Source organism: Liolophura sinensis, chromosome 6, assembly GCF_032854445.1.
Source record: "Liolophura sinensis isolate JHLJ2023 chromosome 6, CUHK_Ljap_v2, whole genome shotgun sequence".
Taxonomy (NCBI): domain Eukaryota; kingdom Metazoa; phylum Mollusca; class Polyplacophora; order Chitonida; family Chitonidae; genus Liolophura; species Liolophura sinensis.
In genome coordinates, this window is record NC_088300.1 from 11160907 (window position 1) to 11180214 (window position 19308).

The 19308-nt window shown below is 40.2% G+C and overlaps 2 protein-coding genes across 2 annotated transcripts in view; both read left to right on the top strand.

The window, feature by feature from the left end:
* Nucleotides 1–19308, top strand: part of LOC135468955 (cyclic GMP-AMP synthase-like receptor 3) — a 91598-nt gene that overhangs the window by 62943 nt on the left and 9347 nt on the right. The gene's annotated exons all lie outside the window — the stretch shown is intronic.
* On the top strand, nt 355–17962 carry LOC135466370 (exocyst complex component 5-like). The gene is made up of 19 exons (XM_064743810.1): nt 355–462; nt 1486–1728; nt 1878–2075; nt 2269–2336; nt 3068–3096; nt 3371–3480; nt 4275–4319; nt 4825–4965; nt 5805–5881; nt 6388–6498; nt 6998–7093; nt 8686–8857; nt 9914–10022; nt 10397–10520; nt 11068–11154; nt 11459–11567; nt 14007–14163; nt 14541–14701; nt 15546–17962. The coding sequence occupies exons 1-19, from the start codon at nt 439–441 to the stop codon at nt 15630–15632; spliced, it is 2148 nt and encodes a 715-aa protein (XP_064599880.1). The 5' UTR covers nt 355–438; the 3' UTR covers nt 15633–17962.

Below are 19308 nucleotides of genomic sequence, written 5' to 3' on the forward strand. Positions count from 1 at the left end.
CGCTGGTTAAGACAGTAAAAAGCATTGACCTGCTTCGACTGGCTGATACTTGACCACTGAGGTCGTGTGCTTGCTCTTGCTGATTAAAACTTTGACTGTGGCTTTGTTAGGAGGTTTGGCAAGAAGACATAGGCTTCATATACCCAGCATGGGATAGTGGTTTACTCACGTTTCCATCAGCCACAAATCTCACCTTCGTCCGAAAAGCAAGCTATTTCTTTCAGTACAGCATTATAAACACCAAGCACATAAATAAATTCCCCAGTTGTTTTCAAAACAAAACAAAAACAGGTCTTGCACAAAGTGGTTCAAGGGAGACAATACATTGTGGGTTCGCAGTTGTCTCCCCGCTGTTAACTTGTTTCCGGATTTTAATGAGGGAGGTGGAGATGAAAAATGTAGATTATTTTTGTTGGAACTGACACTACTGGCTCCGCAATGTCACTGCAAGAGCTAGAGCAGGTATGACTAAATCGATTGACATTTCACGCAGACCGTATTTACTCTCATTCATGTATGATGGATCTTCTGATCGCACTTGCTTCCCCGAGTGCAACAACAACAACAACGAAGTTGCATGATTCTCTTAGTGCACTGCATGTCTCTCTGCGTCATGCAGAAGTACAGTAATGTTTACCTGGCAGATGTGGTCAGTAGTAAAGACTAGCTGTCTCAGGATGGGCAGCTGAGAGTTGATATTCATAACAAATGCTAGTTCAATATGGGATTAACAATTAAACAGGTAAATATCAGATATTTTTCAAAATAGACCTCAACGCTTAATTTAATTGAACTAGGCAAATGCCTCTGTTCTATATTTCTTGATAAATCATGTCGACTGGCAGACGACAGGTGAAAGATAAAATGTCAAGGTATCAGGAAATGAAGAACATTGAGCATTATTTTGAGAAATATTGCTGATAATAACTGAATAGTGTAGAACAGAATGGTCGACAGAGCATATATAAATTATGAATGTAAACAAAGCCTAGTTTTGTGTATGAGGCAGTTTATATTGAATTTCATGTTATTTAGGCAATATTTTCCCCTCTACATATGGCCTGTAATAGCCATGCAGTAACATTGCTACAATGCTAATTTCATTATGCTGTCCAAAAGTACTCACAAACTGTCCATTCAGATTGTTAATGTGAATATGTGCAACCCGTGGCCTATTGTAAGTTGGTAAGGGATTAACCGTATACAAGATTTGAGCAACTGTGGTCCAGTTGGAATCAATGTGTTTTATTTTTTTTTAAACTATAACATTTAACATCACATGATAAGAACATCAGAGTTTTATGAATGTAGCTTGAATCGGCTTGCCAATAAATGTTTAAATGTTGAAATGGAGAATTAAAAATCCAAGTAAGCTAAAATTATAGGTACTATACAAATACTGCCTGCTGAATGGTGAATTGTATATTCAGCAAACATTCAAACATGTTTGCTGAATATTAACATATTGTTACTCTTATTTCTTAGGATCCTTTTGATCCAGAGGAGTTTGTAGAACGGCTGGCCTGGAGGACAATGGGAACTAAGGCTCGGAGTAACCCAGACGAGTTCTACCCAATGACACTCCATGGGGCCTTTGAGAAGACCATCCGAGACCTGAAAGACATGAATGCCAGGATGCAAAAGAATGTGGAAAAGTTAGAGAGTGAGTGCCAGGAAGAAGAGAAACGGCATTGGCAGAGAGTGGCAGAGTTACAAAAGACAAACCAGGTGAGAATCTGTTGAACCAGCTTTCCATGATGAAACATTGCCAGTTATAGGAATTTAAAGGTTAAGCAGTTTTGTACTTGCTAATAGAATGAACCCCAGATTAAAATGGATTAGAAGGAAGGAACATATCCGTAAATTCTTTGTTTCAGCAATCTTATGCTCACTTCCAAGAGTTGAATGAACGGATCAACTTTGTGGCCACCAAGGTTGTTCATTTAGGGGATCAGTTGGAGGGTGTGAACAACCCCAGGGCACGGGCGGTGGAGGCACAGAGGCTTATGAACTACTTCTCAGAGTTTCTGTCAGATGAACCATTAAAGTCAGCTGTCTTTACTGACCCCTTCCAGGTACTCACAGCTCAGTCTACTTATTCTGGTGTCTAAGTAACAAACTTTTAAGATGCATCTATAGGTAATCTTTGGAAAATTAGTTTCAAAACACAACTTTGTAAACGTAAATAATGCAACGCAGAGAAAGAAGTATGTCTGACTAATGAAGTTGTGTATGTACTCACTGAGACAAATGCCTTTTTCTCCATAGCTACAGTTGGCAGCTGATATCATCCAGAAGCTCCACCTAGTGGCCATGGAGTTGCCAAAGGGAGAGAAGTAAGCTTTATATTTACCTTCGCCATTTTCTGTGGAAAGACAGGCCCAGTGTCACTCTAGTGTCTGAAATAAATATTGTGAAGTTTGAGACATAAGAACTGACCACAACACATAATATGTATACAGTTTACACTATTTCCATGTTGGTTTGTCAGATATTATCTTTCTTATACCAACATGAAAACACAGGCATGTTCTTCAGTGTGCTTGTGTTTTTTTTTTTTTTGCTGTTGATGAATACCCAGGAGCCAAGAAGCCTAGACATAGTTATCTGACTGGACATCTTGTGATTTGATAATAGATTATATTATAAACAGATAAGATACATTTTGTGTTGTTTATTGAATGTATGGTTTTAGATGAATGTTCTCTACCCTCTGTGGTGTGCACATTAAAACTGCTCAGTTACAACATACAAGCACCTTGACATGTAAAATGAATTGTTCATGGCCAGACAGATCATGCGACTGTTTGTCAATGATGTCCTTCATGACCAACGATGACAAACCAGTGGATGGCAACAACTTGGGGATGGTTGTGGGTTTCTCTCGGCCTCGCCCTGGTGTCCTCTGAGTATGTTGCTGGCAGCTGTCATATAAGTGAAATATTCTTGAATACGGTATTAAGAACCAATAAAATAAGTAAATAAATAAATAAATACCAGTGAGTTATATGTACATGTTGCTTATGCTACTTTAGCATTTATATGTTTTTAATTTTTGTGTTTGCAGGTTTGTAAAAGCCCGAAACAGAATCAATGGTGAGAAGCATTTACTGCATTTCTCTGAAGAGAGAGAAGAATGTTAACCCTGTAAACTTCATGCACAATGTCTATTTTTTAATGTCTTCAGTTTAATTTCCTGGAATGGTAAAGTATCAGATGGTTGGAAGAAAGTACTGAACATGCATTTGGTCAACCACCATATTTCCTCCCCCGTGTAATTCAGGATTTCAAAATGCTTAATTTTAATTGATGTGACAAATGTCTTGGGCTATATTCACCTGACCTAACGCCACTGTAAATCATGTTTCAGTGAAATACGAGCACATTGAGAAGGAGCTGATAGAAGAGTTCCGAATCGCTCATCAGGCCGGGGAGCGGAAACAGATGAAAAGGGTGGCCTCTGTCCTCTCCCACTTCAAGGTGAGTTCCTTGTATTGTTCTTGAGCTCCTTTTGTTGTTATTGAGCTCCTGGTGGTGTACTTGAGCTCCTGTTGTTGTTGTTGAGCTCCCAGTGGTGTTGTTGAGCTCCTGGTGGTGTACTTGAGCTCCTGTTGTTGTTGTTGAGCTATCCAGTGTTGTTGTTGAGCTCCTGGTGGTGTTGTTGAGTTCCCAGTGTTGTTGATGAGCTCCCAGGCACAACAGACTCAAATACACCTTTCAAATTTGGGTACCGATGAAAACTTCGAATTTGGGATAAAATTCCATATACCATACCACTGTAATGTACAAAAACAAAATATACGTGTAAAGTTAATCAGGTCTTCTAAATAAGAAGATAGAGAGACATTCAGTGAAATAAATTAAATTGAAATTTGATTCATGAAGTTTTAGATTGAAATTTCAAGAACAGAATTGTCGATGTAAATGGACCGGTATTTTTTTGGAGCAGTCATGACAGTTTGCATTTGAGTCTGTATTTGCCCCAGCTGCATCATCTGAAATCTTATAATTTACGTGTACACCACTGCAACTCACAAAAACTGATTAGACTAAGGAAGTACATCTTGGTTTACATAGTTAGCATCTTGATTTACATCGATAGCATCTTGATTTACATACATGTGCAGTGGAATTTTAAATACATTGGATGCAAGCTGTAAGGGCAAATCAGAGGGCAGTTGGTGCATCAGAAATCAAACAGCTCTGCATTGCTTAGCCAAATGGTCCCTTTATTATCCTGTTAAAGCTGATCTTATTATGTGTTGTGTTTACAGGGATATGGCCAGTGCATTAATGCTTTCATAGAAGAGTGTCAGAAAGTAAGTTACCTCCCTTCATCTATCTGTTATTCTCTGTGCCTTAAGTCCCATGCCTTTCAGGTTTTTATATGTCTTACACAACGTTTGTAGACTGTACAAGTCCAGCAGACAGTTGGTTTGTAACTGTACAGGAGTTGTTAGAATTAAGAAAATAAATGGCTGCACAATGACTCAGTCAATGTACTCTCCTTAAAGTATTGTAGAATTTAAATTTTTGATATTTCTGATTATTTTAAAATTTCAGATTTAATTGTTACATACATCTACATTTACTAAGTGAAGGTCTCCACCGCTGCATGTCTGACAAGAGAGGTGTTAATTTAACTAGGCCTTGTAACATCTGATTCAGCCATGATTGAGTGATGCAGCATTAAAGCATTTTTGTCTCTGTCTTTGTATCTGTCTCTCAGAGGAGACATTTCATGATCAGGGCAAATACTCTTTAGTCTCTGGTCATTCCGAGAGCTATGTGCTGATTGTGCCTCCTGTGGTTTGCGGTTTTCAGGGTGCCTACAAAAGAGAAGATCTGTATGCAGACATAGTGCCTCTGTGTCAGACAACCTACCAGCTGATCAATGAAGTCTTCACCAGTCCAGAGACTGTCATGAGCAAGTTTATACAGAACATCTACCTGGTCAAGTTAAAGGTACGTGTACAGCGAATGCTGTCTGTGTGATGAGGGGTGTGACAATGAGCAAACTCATCCTGATCATCAACCTAGTCAAGTTAAAATTACGTGTCTCTTACCTATGTGATGAGGGGTGTGACAATGAGCAAGCTCATCCTGATAATCTACGTAGTCAAATTAAAGGTATGTCTTCACTATCTGTGTGATGAGGGGTGTGACAATGAGCAAGCTTATTCAGAACATCAACCTAGTCAAGTTAAAGGTACGTCTCCCCTATCTGTGTGATGAGGGGTGTGACAATGAGCAAGCTCACCCAGAACATCTACCTAGTCAAGTTAAAGGTACGTGTCCCCTACCTGTGTGATATGGGTTCTGACAATGAGCAAGCTCATCCAGAACACCTACCTAGTCAAGTTAAAAGTACGTGTCCCTTACCTGTGTGATGAGGGGTGTGACAATGAGCAAGCTCATCCAGAACATCAACATAGTCAAGTTAATAGATGGATGATATTACAGGCACCAGCCTTAAAACTGTACCCCAGCCAGTTATGGATAGAGTTGGTCAAGTTCTAACAGACTTCAGGCAGAAGCTATTGAAGGACCCCCTTAAGCCCTGTTCAAACAGTGTTGAAGCCATATGATGTATAGAATTCTACAAATTGCAAAAAAATAGAAAATAAAATGTGTGATTCATAACAGCTAGGTATCTGTATGATGCCAAAGCTGTCACTGTTATGGACTTTGCAATGATACAGATTTACTATATCTTCTCGAATGTAAATCCTGTTTTTGTCCCAGAAATTTTCTCTAACATGTATGATAGCACATGAAAATGTATCTTTTTGTTTCTGTTTCAGAACAACATCAATGAACAGTTACAAAATACAACAGATTCAGAAAAATATTTACAGAAACTTTTTAAATATTATACAAAGTAAGTAATAATTTCTGTGTCTTGTGTCAAGGTAGATTTATTGTATATAGCAGTAATATATCATTTTTAGTGTTCAGGGTTTGAGACAAAGCTGATTATTTTATTTTAAAGTGACATAAGTACATGTGCATGTATTCACTCAACCTCTAACCTCTGTTTAGTGTATAATGTATAGAGCAGATGATATACTGTCAGAGGAATAGTCCAAGTGCTGGTCAGCTGGGTGTCAGTATATTGTGATTAGATCAATAGCACTCATTTTATGTTTGTTGAAGGTCACTTATCGTTCACTATTACATGGATGTTGTACAGGTAAAAAAATCATCAGGGGGGGCTTCATACAGCAACCAAATAAACAAAATGTAATGAATACCATTTTCAGTGAATGATCAGTCGTATATTTTAAAAGCAGATTCATGTTAAACTTTATAGCTAACTGCATGTTTCATCAAAACTCAGCATATTAAATTAAGTCTAACCTGAGCTGATGATGTTTTCTGCTGTAGAACAACAAAACTGTCTAATGAGCTGTCAACCTTTAAGCTGGGTAATGACAGTTCCTTCCTCAATAAACAGACCAAAGCTATCTTTGATTCATATTTGGACACCTACATCAGGTGAGTGTAGAAATGCTCAATTGACAAAGTTACGTATTCTTAAGATTTACGGGATGAGATGTTGTCAGTAAGTTTTATTTATTTTAATTTATTTGATTGGTGTTTTACGCCATACTCAAGAATATTTCACTTAAACAGTAGCAGCCAACATTATGGTGGTAGGAAACCCATGGGCATCTGCAGGTTCCTATCAGTGCTTCCCACGTACAAGCGGAGAAGAAGTCTGCTGGACTTGAACTCACAGTGACAGCTTAGTTGGTATTCTGAAAGCAGATTCATGTTTATTTGTCTGAATTGATCTGACAATGGCTGCACTGTGTAACAGATTGAGAGACAGTCCTCAAAAGTATATATTGTTTTTCATTAATGAATTAGTCCTAGCCAAGTTGTAACAGCTTATATCTATGGTAAGGAGCTGGGATACTTACAGATGTTGATGATGTAAAAGTTGACTGTAGTGGTTTGAGTGCTGTGCCTCATAATAATGCCTGTTTTTCAGCCTGGAGACGCGGTACCTAAAGGAACGAGGGGTGACCATCTTACAGCGGTACTACCACGGCAAGGACCACGAGAAGAAGCAGTTTCAGTCTGGAGGGTGAGTGTTCCATTCAGGAGGGTGTGTCTGTCAGTCAGGAGAGTTATTGTGTCAGTCAGGAGAGTGAGTTTGTCAGTCAGGAGGGTGTGTCTGTCGGTCAGAAGGGTGAGTGTTAGTCGGGAGGGTGTGTCTGTCAGTCAGGAGGGTGTGTGTCACTCAGGAGGGTTTGTCTGACAGTGAGAAGGCTGTGTCTGTCAGTCAGGAGAGTGAGTCTGTCAGTCTGAAGTGTGTGTCTGTCAGTCTGGAGGGTGTGTCTGTCAGTCAGAAGGGTGTGTCTGTCAGTGAGGAGAGTGAGTCTATCAGTGAGGAGAGTGAGTCTGTCAGTGAGAAGGGTGTGTGTCAGTGAGAAGGGTGTGTCTGTCAGTGAGGAGGGTGTATCTGTCAGTGAGGATAGTGTGTCTGTCAGTCCAGAGGGTGTGTCTGTCAGTCAGGAAAGTGAGTGTGTCAGTCAGGAGGGAGTGTCTGTCAGTCCGAAGGGTGTGTCTGTCAGTCAGGAGGGTGTGTCTGTCAGTCAGGAGAGTGAGTCTATTAGTCAGGAGGGTGTGTCTGTCAGTCAGAAGTGTGAGTTGTCAGTCAGAAGAGTGAGTCTGTCAGTGAGGAGAGTGAGTCTGTCAGTCTGGAGAGTGAGTCTGTCAGTCAGTATGGTGAGACTGAACAATGCTATATCTGTCAAGTTACCTGAACAGTGCTGTACCTGTCAGGTTATGGGAACAATGCTGTATCTCTCAGGTTATGGGAACAGTGCTGTATCTCTCAGGTTTTGGAAACAATGCTGTATCTCTCAGGTTACGGGAACAATGCTGTATCTCTCAGGTTAACTGAACAATGCTGTATCTCTCAGGTTAACTGAACAGTGCTTTATCTCTTAGGTTATTGTAACAATGCTGTATCTCTCACCAATGCGGTCGCTGTGATTTCAAGTCCAGCTCCTGCTGGCTTCCTCTCCAGCTGTACGTGGGAAGGTCTTTCGGCAACCTGCGGATGGTCGTGGGTTTCCCTCGGGCTCTGACGGGTTTCCTCCCACCATAATGATGGCCGCCGTCGCATAAATGAAATATTCTTGAGTACCGTGTAAAACACCAATCAAATAAATAAATAAATAATAAACGCTGTGTCTCTCAAGTTACCTGAACAGTGCTGTATCTCTTAGGTTAACGGAACAGTGTTTTATCTCTCAGGTTACCTGAACAGTGCTGTAGCTGTCAGTTACCTGAACGACAGTATATAGTTCGAGTTACCTGTTCAGCGCTGTATCTATCAGGTAACCTTAAAAATTCTGTGCATGCATTTGTCAGGTTACCTTAACAAGGTAAGGCTGTATCTCTCAAGTTACTTAGGAATGCTATTTCTGTTAGTTAACTGAATAATACCGTATTTGCCAGGTGACCTAATCATTTCAGCACACTCTGTGGTTCTCAAGTGGTGAGTGTGTGTACAGGTAGGCTTCAGTGTAAGGATTAGGTCAGTAGTTTTATTACTGTCATGTTAGTAGTGACTTTGTGCTGATTGCTTTCCCTTTAAGTCTGTATTCATGAGTGAATGTGATACTATGGCTGGCTATCTAAGTTAATTTAACATTGGTTTGTTTGTAGGATTCATGACTTAAGGAGAGATCTACAGGCTAAGATAGGCACAATATCAAACAAAGCCAACATAAACATTGGACCTGCCATAGAGAATTATGGAGGGGAGACTTTCTTGAGTCAGGAGGTGGCCATCAGCGTGTTGCAGGAGACTAAGGAGGCCTTCAAACGCTGCAAAGTTGTGAGTATGTCTGAATTACCCTGTGTATAGGCTCAGTCTCAAACATTGCAATTGCTCAAGTAGAATAAAGACTTTATGCCTTGTGTTCCACATCAGTAATTTGTAGATCCCCATGCTCTCACTGCTGTTGAGGGCTTCGTTGAAAATAAGTGGTCAACAATGCTCATGTGATCGTTAAACAGTAAAAATTTCAAACTGTACATCACATGAGGAAATTCATAAGCATCATTGCTAGTGGACGTGGCTTTACCATGGACATTCCTGTTTCTCCAACCATAGATTTGACTGCCATATTATAAGTGATAAGTGAAAACTTTACCCGGTTTTCTCCCACCATAATGCTGGTTGTATAAGTAAAATATTCTTGAGTGTAGTGTGTTTAAGTGACCTGGGTCATATTATGTGATGGCATCTGTGCGTTCGTCCATCCTTCTGTATATCCTATATCTTACATACTGTAGATTCATTTTGGTGTAACAGGTGGAAGTAGAGTAATACGTCACATAGTATTATTGTCTTGGTGAGCCATTGCCATGACTGGTCTACATTTCCAGTTGTTTTCCATGTTCAGTTTTAACTTCTGATGAATACACATAAACAACTGTACACCTGTGACACCATTATCCATGCATTTACTGTAAAATATTTATTTATTTTATATTTCGTTGGTGTTTTATGCTGTACTCAAGAATTTTTCACTTGTACAAGGGCAGCTGCTGTAAAATAGGTAGGCTTTTATGTCCAGGCTACAACTTCAGTTTTCGTAGATACAGTCAGAAGAGACGACATGTCATCCTACACCTACCCGTATCACCTCTTTGCTGTGACCCTTGTTAGTCTGAGAACTTTGATTCACAAAAGGTGAAGAACAATTCTTTCCAAACAAAAGTTTAATGTTTAATACGTAGATGTATCCAGCTAGAGCAATGAAGCACCTTCTGCCAGGATATCTCATTAAAATGCTCATGTATGTACATGTAGTATTCTCCTGTGCATGTTCATGTTCGTTTTCATTATAACTATGTTGTCCATTTCTCTGTGTGTTTGCTGTTACAGTTGTCTGGCCCATCAGACCTTCCTAAGAATGCTGTGAGAATATTTGAGGTTCTGGTACAATTCCTGATCACAGAGCATATAGACTATGCCGTGGAGTTGGGGTTACAGGGTGAGTTGGTATGAGCTGACACATAGCCGTCCGTGGGCCTCATTTGATCGGCCTGCACATGTAGATGTAGGAAAGTGTGGGTTACAAAAACAGTTAATACCATAATTCCTCAATCTTTTTGCGTGTGAAAAACTTCATTGTTTGGACTTGCCAGTTACAGTGCTTCATAACAGAATAAGGCCTTCAGACTATGCTAAGCCCCTTGCAAACATGTGAAAAGGTTAACGACTTGCAGTAGTCGTGTAATAGCACACCTCAGCAAGTTGAAAATGATCATGGATGGTAATGTAATGAAATCAAAATATTCACTGCCAGGAATATAATTCTGGTCATGAATTGGGCTGATGAGACCATTGATGTGTGTTGTTTCCCAGCTGTGCCCTTAGCGGAACCAAAATCAGAACCACAGGTGTATTACTTTGATGTTGTGGGACAGGCCAACACCATCTTCCACCTGTTTGAGAAACAGTTCAGTGACAGCCTGGTACCCTTAGTTCTGTAAGTACACCTTGACTGATTGTGATTAGTTCTGTGCGTACACCTTGACTGAGCGATTGTGTTTAGTTCTGTGAGTACATCTTGACTGAATGATTGTGTTTAGTTCTGAGTACACCTTGACTGAGTGATTGTGTTTAGTTCTGAGTACACTTTTACTGAGCGATTATTTTTAGTCCTGTGAGTACACATTGACTGAGCGATTGTGTTTAGTTTGGTGAGTATACCTTGACTGCATGATTGTAAAATCATTACATATATAATCCCAGGTGTCAGAAATCTGGTGGGTTTTTAAATGCTGTGTGAAAGGCAGTATTTTCCCCCAAACTGACTTTCATTTTTTATACCACTCTGCTATGGACTTGAACATACATGTACAATATGATAATTTTTTTTAGCAACAACCAGATTTGGGTCTTCAACCTATGTGTTTTGAGATTTGACCATGTACAGTGTATAAGTACTTTTATGTTTTGTTCACACTGCCCCATGTGTAAAGAGTACCAAACTGTGTTGTTCAGGTGGACACTGATGTATGTTCTGTTGTCAGGTCCTCCCCTCAGCACAGTGAATGTGTAACAAGGAAGAGAGAACTGATTGAACAGCTGGAGAACAAGATGGACCTTGGACTGGACAGGTAAATTTTCGTGTCCTTCTTTCTTTGAGATAATGAGAGATTTGCTTGAGATTTGAGATTTAATGCAAATACCTGTCCTGGTATAATTTATGTTTGAGGAGTTAGACCATTTTTTAGGATTGACTACAATAATATTGGTAGATTGAACTAAATAAATTCAAACCTTGGTGTTTTCTTTTGGTGTATATGCTATGAGATTTGAAATTTGTTACCTGTGGTATTTGTTCAGAACTGTTAGTGAACCACACAACAGGTTATAAAACTTACCACCCAGCTGAAGGAAGAGAACACTTTTGTTTTTCAGATCTGTGTCAGCCATCATTGGCTGGATCAGGTTTATCCTGGCCACAGAACAGAAAAAAACAGATTTCAAAAATGATGCAGAAGATGCTCCTCTGTCTATGTTGTCTCCGGTAAGATTTATTTATTTATATGTATGATTGATGTTTTACACCATGCTCAAGAATATTTCATTTACCTCTGGTAAGAGGTCAGTGCTCCATCTATCTGATAACTAAATGCCTCATGTAGATGTATTGTGAGTAGATGTAAGTACTTAATTTTCATGTGAAACTAATTTTCGCAGATTTTGTGGTCAATAATTCACCGCGAAAAATAATTCCAGAGAAAAAAATTTCCAATATTGAATCATATACTACAGGTAGTTCAATAGCAGGGAAGGGAAATTATGGTTTAAATATATACAAACTCTGGTGCTAAGGCTCGGTGGGTATAAAACCAAGTGGGAGTTTATTCGTCTTTAGTTTCGCTGTGCCCCTAAAGGGAAAGAAAAGTAGATAGTAGCTCATGCTGGCTTCTGATGAATGTCGCTCACTTAAACGATGACAGCCAGTATTATGGTGCGTGGAAACTGGGCTGAGCCCGGGGGAAACCCACGACCATCCACAGGTTGCTAAATTTTTCAACAGCAGGGAAGGGAAATTATGGTTTAAATATATACAAGCTCTGGCGCTAAGGTTCATTGGGTATAAAACCAAGTGGGAGTTTATTCGTCTTTAGTTTGATCAATCTTCGCTGTGCCCCTAAAGGGAAAGAAAAGTAGATTACAGCACATGCTGGCTTGTGATGAATGTCGCTCTGATACACCCTATCCCCTTGTGTCTGTGTCTCTGCTGTGATCCAATGAGTGAGCTTCTAACAAACTGTGAAGTGTGTACAACAACTCAACGGCTGTTTGACAGCTACGGCAATGTTTGCGGTTTCTGACCTGCTACAGGGGACGATTAAAACTGAAAACAACGCAAAACTTACCATTTTTCTTGATAAAGAGTGAGTGACTGGCGCCGATAATGGTGAATTCATGTGTTACTGCTCATAAGGTGACAAGTCACTTTGCCAGTTGTTTAAAAGTGACCAAAAAGAAGTGGCGCCTGTTTTTGATTACTGCTCACGGTAGGTGCGAAAGTAATCTTCTTATGTTGGGATAATCCATCCCCCATTGTTTTAATCTCTGATCCAGATCACAAGGATTAGCGACACCATAGGAAACAAAGGAGGATTAAAGCCACCCATGATGATACCTGTTTGACGTGCTTGAATAATTTCCGTCATATTATATCTTGGAAAATTTTCAGATTTTAAGATTTGTTTTTCAGTATTCTCTTAAATATGCGAAAATTAATTCCCGTAAACATATTTTTGGAGACAATCCACGAAAATAAATTCAGGCGAATAATAAGTACTTTATGGTATGTGTATGTTAGTCTTGTGGTAGGTTATGAGATTGTGAGTACGGCAGAGTTGCTTATAGATTGTGAGTAAAGCAGAGTCACTTATAGATTGTGAGTACAACAGAGTCGCTTATAGATTGTGAGTACGGCAGAGTCGCTTATAGATTGTGAGTACTGTGCAGTCACATACAGGTTATGAGTACTGTGTGAAGTTACTTACAGTTTGTGAGTACAGGTTATGAGTACTGTGTGAAGTTACTTACAGTTTGTGAGTACTGTGTATAGAGTCATTTTCAGGTTGCGAGTGCTGTGTGCAGAATCACTTATGAGTTATGAGTACTGTGTGCGGTCACTAACAGTTTGTGAGTACTGTGTGTAGAGTCACTTTCAGGTTGTGAGTACTGTGTCCAAAGTCACATGCAGTTTGTGAGTACTGTATGCACAGTCACTTACGGGTTTTGAGTAGTGTGTGCGTCACATCGGCGTCCAATAATAGAGAAAGCAATGTTAAACAAAATGGGGGTGGTATCTCAAAAACTGCTGCATATGTTGATCTCAGAGTTTGCACACGTGCAGAGTAAAATTGCACAAGGGAGATATTCCATTGTTGATTCGGTGTGTGCCTTAAGTGTCAGATAAAGTGCCTTAAATTGCTGAATTCCTGACTTAGTGTATTATGTATTAGAATAAATGTTAAGCAAAATGATAGGGGTGGTATCTCAAAAAGTACTGCATGTATTGAGCTCAGGGTTTGCACACATGTAGAGCACAATAGCCGTGAGGGGAATATTCCATCTTTCATTGGGTGTGTGCATATTAAATACCATAAATAACTGAATTCCTGACATTGTGTATTAGAATCACTGTTAAACAAAATGTTAGGGTTGGTATTTTAAATTTAAAAGTATTGTATGTGTTGACCTGAAATTTTACATGCATATAAAGCACAATAACACAAGGGGGATGTTCCATCGATGATACCCTGTGAGCATATTAATTACCGTAAATTACCAAATCCACGATTTCAGTTCTTTATACATGGAGCTGAAGTTTTGCATTCATGTATCTCATACAGGCGAGCTCTTTGGTAAGCTTACTATCAATTCTATGCTTTGACTCTTTTTCTGCTCTGATCAGGTGCTCGTTTATTCATTTTGGCAGGCATGTGAAAAAGTGACAAAATTTCTGAGTCGACAAGTGCGAAAAATCCGTGATGGTTTAGATGGGAAGAATGTGGAGGCAACTCTGATGGAGTTAGGCACACGCTTTCATCGGCTAATCTTTGAACATTTCCAACAGTTCCAGTACAATTCAATAGGTAAGAAATCTTGATCAGTAAAGACATGTATATCACCAGCAGATGGATGTTGTAAACTTTCTGGACACTGTTCTGTTTTTGGACACAGACACTAAGAAATGAAGGTTTTCTCTTTGTACAACATTTACAAGTTTTGTAGTAGATACCAACAACTTGTGTGGAACTCCTCTGTGGTTTGGTTACAAGAGCCATCTTGCTGATCTTTGGTGTGAGTGATGTTATCTTGGTTTCAGGGGCCAATTTAGTGATCTGTGGGCTGAATGATGTTATCTTGGTTTCAGGGGCCAGTTTAGTGATCTGTGAGGTGAATGATGTTATCTTGGTTTCAGGGGCCATATTAATGATCTTTGATGTGAATGGTGCTGTTTTGTTTTCAGGGGCCATGTTGGTGATCTGTGATGTGAATGAATACAGGAAGTGTGTGAAGGATTTCCAATTGCCACTGATCACACAGCTGTTTGAAAAGTTGCACGCGCTGTGTAACTTGCTTGTAGTGGTACCTGAGAACCTGAAGCAGGTGTGCACGGGAGACCCACTGGTAAGGCCAGGTGTTCAGTTGCGAGATAGAACTCATTGTAGACGTTATTTCTTAAATACAGAGCCCAGTGTTGACTTTACTTCTTCAATAGTCCAGTGTAAATCTTACTCCAATACCAGGCCCAGTGCAATTCTTACTCCCACAATACAGAGCCCAATACAAATCTTACCCCTTCAGTACAGAGCCCAGTTAAAATCTTACTCCCTCAGTAGAGCCCAATGCAAATTTTACTTCTTCAATACAGAGCCCAATGCAAGTCTTACTGCTTCAGTACGGAACCCAATGCAAATCTTACTCCTTCTGTACTGACCCTGTTGCAAGTCTTACTCCCACAATACAGAGCCCAATACAAAATCTTATTCCTTCAGTACAGAGCACAGTGCAAATTTTACTCATTCAATAGACCCCATTGCAAATCTTACCCCTTCAGTACAGAGCCCAATTCAAATTTTACTTCTTCAACACAAAGCCCATGCAAGTCTTACACCCTCAGTACAGAACCTAATGCAAGTCTTACTCCTTCAGAACTAAGCCCAATGCAAATCTTATTTCTTCAATGCAGAGCCCAGTGCAAGTTTTACTCCCTCAATACAGAGCCCAATGCAAATCTTTAACTTGTAAATCACACCAATTTTTTGACATTTTATGCAGCATGCTTTCCCTCATTTGTTTTTTTATCATTAAAGGTAAAGTGCCAAATTCCAGTGGTGATTCAAATGGTGGTTACAGTACTGATATCATTGATGTGGTTACTCATACCTTTGTTGTAGTTACAGATACTGTTGTTGTGGTTACTGATACTATTGTTGTAGTTACTGATTTTTTTTTTTTTTTTTTTTCACAGACTGGCCTGGAGAAACAAGTTCTGCTCTCTTTTGTTCAGCTGAGAGCCGATTACAAGACTGCCAGGATTGCCAACATCCTCAAATAGACAACACATCAACACATTGTATGCATAGAACCTTTTTGTGCTTATAGGACCTGTTTGTGCATAAAGAACCAGTTTCTGTATAAAGAACCTGTTTGTGCAGATTGGACATGTTTACTTACTGCCAACATTGATATCCAGCACAGACATCTTGGGCGTGTGCATATAGGACCTGTTTCCTCAATGTCAACACTGATCTACCATGGTGACATATAGGACCTGTTTCCTTGCTGTCAACACTGATCTACAATACTGACATACAAGACCTGTTTCCTTGCTGTCAACACTGATCTACAATACTGACATACAAGACCTGTTTCCTTACTGTCAACACTGGTCTACAGTACTTGACATATAAGACCTGTTTCCTTACTGTCAACACTGGTCTACAGGACTGACATATAGGACCTGTTTCCTTACTGTCAGCATTGATATACATGTACATGTACAGTACTGACAGCGTGGTGCTGCCTGGATTTTGTGCCTCTGATGGTTTGGGACTGTTTTGTCTTGGTTCTTCTAGCAGGGATGGCCTCCCAAGGGCACATAACCTGGGATGACTGGCCTCACAAGGACATACCTACTTTGGCTGGCCTCACGCGTGACATAACCTACCCTGGCTGGCCTCATGGGGGCATAACCTACATGTACTCTGGCTTGCCTCATGAGGGCATAAGCTACTCTGGTTAATCTCAAGGGGGCATAAGCTGCCCCTGGCTGGCCTCACAGGGACATAACCTGCGATGATTGGCCTCATGGGGATATAACCTACTCTGGCTGGCCTCACAAGGACATAACGTACTCTAGCTGGTCTCACAAGGACGTAACATACTCTTGCTGGTCTCATGAGGGCATAAGATACTCTGGCTAGCTTCATGAGGGAAGAAACCTACTCTGGCTGGCTTTACGGGGACATTGCTTACACTGGCTGACTCTCACAGTGGATGGGATACAGTGTCAGGCTACAGCTCCGGCTGGGTCAGGTACTCCTCGACATCAGACATGTCAGGTGCCTGGCAAAGTGCTGCAGTTGCCTTCCATTGGTTTTACTGTATAAACCCCACATATGCCATTTCAGAGACGACCAATAAGTCATCCTTATGCATTATTGGGGGTAAAATATGGTTGTCAGCTTGATGCAGTTGTGGATTAGACTTCTGACAGTAGGCATTGACTGATTGCTACATGTATCTCTGGATGTCATTTTACACATGTTGCTTATGAAATGCTGTGGAAATAATACCATGATAATTGTTTCAGACAAGTAATGTAGCTTTGTTGCCATAAATTGAGGGCGTCAGTTCTGTTTGTGTAATCTTTTATGGTTAATTTCTTGTTCAGGACACTTGAACGCCATCTGAAAACAGTGCATCCAGTTGTAAACAGTACATAATTCAGTGGGCGCAAGCTCTGAAAGCTTCTGGTTGTAAAGTAGGGTACTTTCATATCTTGTTGCTCCTTGGACTACCTGAGCTAGTGTATGTTTGATGTCGTCTTTTGCTGATGTCTCTGTATGCTATAGGGCAACATCATTTATGAGAGAAGTTATGATAAATTAATTTACAAAGATTTGTTAATTATTTATTTATATTGTTGGTGTTTTGCGCCATACTCAAGAATATTTCACTTATACGACGATGGGGAGGAAATACAAAGTTTTTTTACAAGTGGGCCGTGGTTTCCATTACATTGACTTCAAGTGGCATTTAGAACTGCATTATATGACTGTGCAGTCCATATGTCTATTCAAATGCTACTGCGTGTATAACTATTATAAATTACAACAACAATGAACAATTTGTAAACAAAACTTGTCAAAATTTGTAACAATACTTACGTTTGAACTCATTATGTGGTTATAATGTCATGGATGTACATTTAGATATATAACTATGTGCTGTTGACATTGTACATGTAATGGATATATAATTATTAAGATCTTCATTTACTCCCATCATTATATGAATTTCTTTCTCCAAACTGGTATGATAAAAGCTGTAATCTGTAGTCAGAAATGTTACAATGTATTGTCTGTATGCCTGTATAAATGTGCAGAGTGCCAATACTGTTAATATATTGGTGATTGAAATGTGTAAGAATACCCCAGCTTATATATGTGTGTAAATATGCACTATTCAAAAACATGACTATATAAACATCAAACACGTTTGGCTCTGTTTTGTTAGCTCGCCATTACAAAGTAAGACAAGGTGTTGTGGGTGGGGGAGAGTAGTAGTGTTTGTGTTTGTCTCCTGGTAAGGTCAGATGTTGAGTATAAGGTTTCAGGTTCTTTATGTACATGCTTTGAAGATGTAGACCTCTTAACTCTGTGAATTTATATGAATTATATTTGAGAAAACAAGTCCTATAACTTTTACTACATCTTAAGTTTAAATCTGAACAAGCTTGTGCACCTTCTAAATGTGAAATAATATATGAATTTCCTCAAAAATTAGCAGGTTTAGCTCTCTTGACATCACCTGTTTAAATCAGCTGTCTAAACCACTTAGGCAGCCACTTAAACTGAACTACTAATCTGCAAGCTGCCAGATTTCTCATAATAATGTCGGTGAAGTGCAAGGAGATGCTTTGTTAAGGCCGGATCTTTGGACCACACCTATAATTAAAACTGAGAGCCGCGCCCGCAAACAATGGCGTAACAATGGTAGGAACAGGGACCGGAAACCTAACGCCTGTAGGGCTTGTGGCGATCGAGGCCATTACCGATACCAATGCCAAACACAAAAACCTGTGGAAATCGACAAAAAGGAACAAATGTACAGTGAGCCTATTCCCCCGGAGAAGCTGGACTTTTCCTTCCAGTGTATATAGGCTCCACTCGCTTGCTTTGTTGTGTTGATATCGGTGCCAAAGTTACCACTTTGAACAGAGATGTTTACCATAAGTTAAGTTCCGAGGATAAGCCTGTGTTGGAAGTTTCATGTGTCCAGTCCTTCGCATAGCAGACGTAAATGACATGATTATCGAGGGAGGTCAGTGCAAGGCTAAGGGTCGGTGGTGTAGTACGGAAACAGAGGATGGTGGTTGTCCCTCTCACCGTCGACGTTTTACTAGGGCTTGGTTTGCAGGGGTGTTTAGCTTGGTGGTCAATTTGTTCTGGAGAAGTGTTTGGCTTTCCAGAGTGTGGACGTGTATGTGTGTCAGAAACATTCACGATTCCCCCAGGTTCTGAAATAGTGGCTTATTGATGATATGTTGGACAGTTTGGCTGGTGCCGGATGGATCCAGTTCCATCAACCAGTTTTGGCAATGCTTACATATTTGTAATTGGAGGCTATTTCACCCGGTGGGTAGACAGTAACCCTTCCTAACCAGGAAGCTCGGACTGTAGCCCAGGCTGTGACTGACATTTACATTCGGACTAGGGGCGACAGTTTGAAAGTGCCCTGTTTCAGGGAATGTGTCGCATCCTTGGGATATGGAACACGAGAACTACCGCTTACCACCCCAATTCCAACGGGAACCGCAGCTTCGACGGAAAGGTAGAACTAACATCCCAGGAACAGCACGCTGTCCTCTCACTACATACACCTCAACCTGACCTCAATTTATTAGTTAGCGACTAGCCTGGTTTACGCTACCATTTGCCCGAGACCGGGCCTGGCTAAATCACAGGAACTCACCCGTGTGTACTGCAACCGTTACACTGCGAGTGGGG

Coding starts and splice junctions, on each gene's coding strand:
- LOC135466370 (XM_064743810.1), top strand. CDS start 439: ATGTCACTGCAAGAGCTAGAGCAG. Junction 2,076..2,268: donor TCTTTACTGACCCCTTCCAG/GTACTCACAGCT, acceptor TTTTCTCCATAG/CTACAGTTGGCAGCTGATAT. Junction 11,155..11,458: donor ATGGACCTTGGACTGGACAG/GTAAATTTTCGT, acceptor TTTGTTTTTCAG/ATCTGTGTCAGCCATCATTG.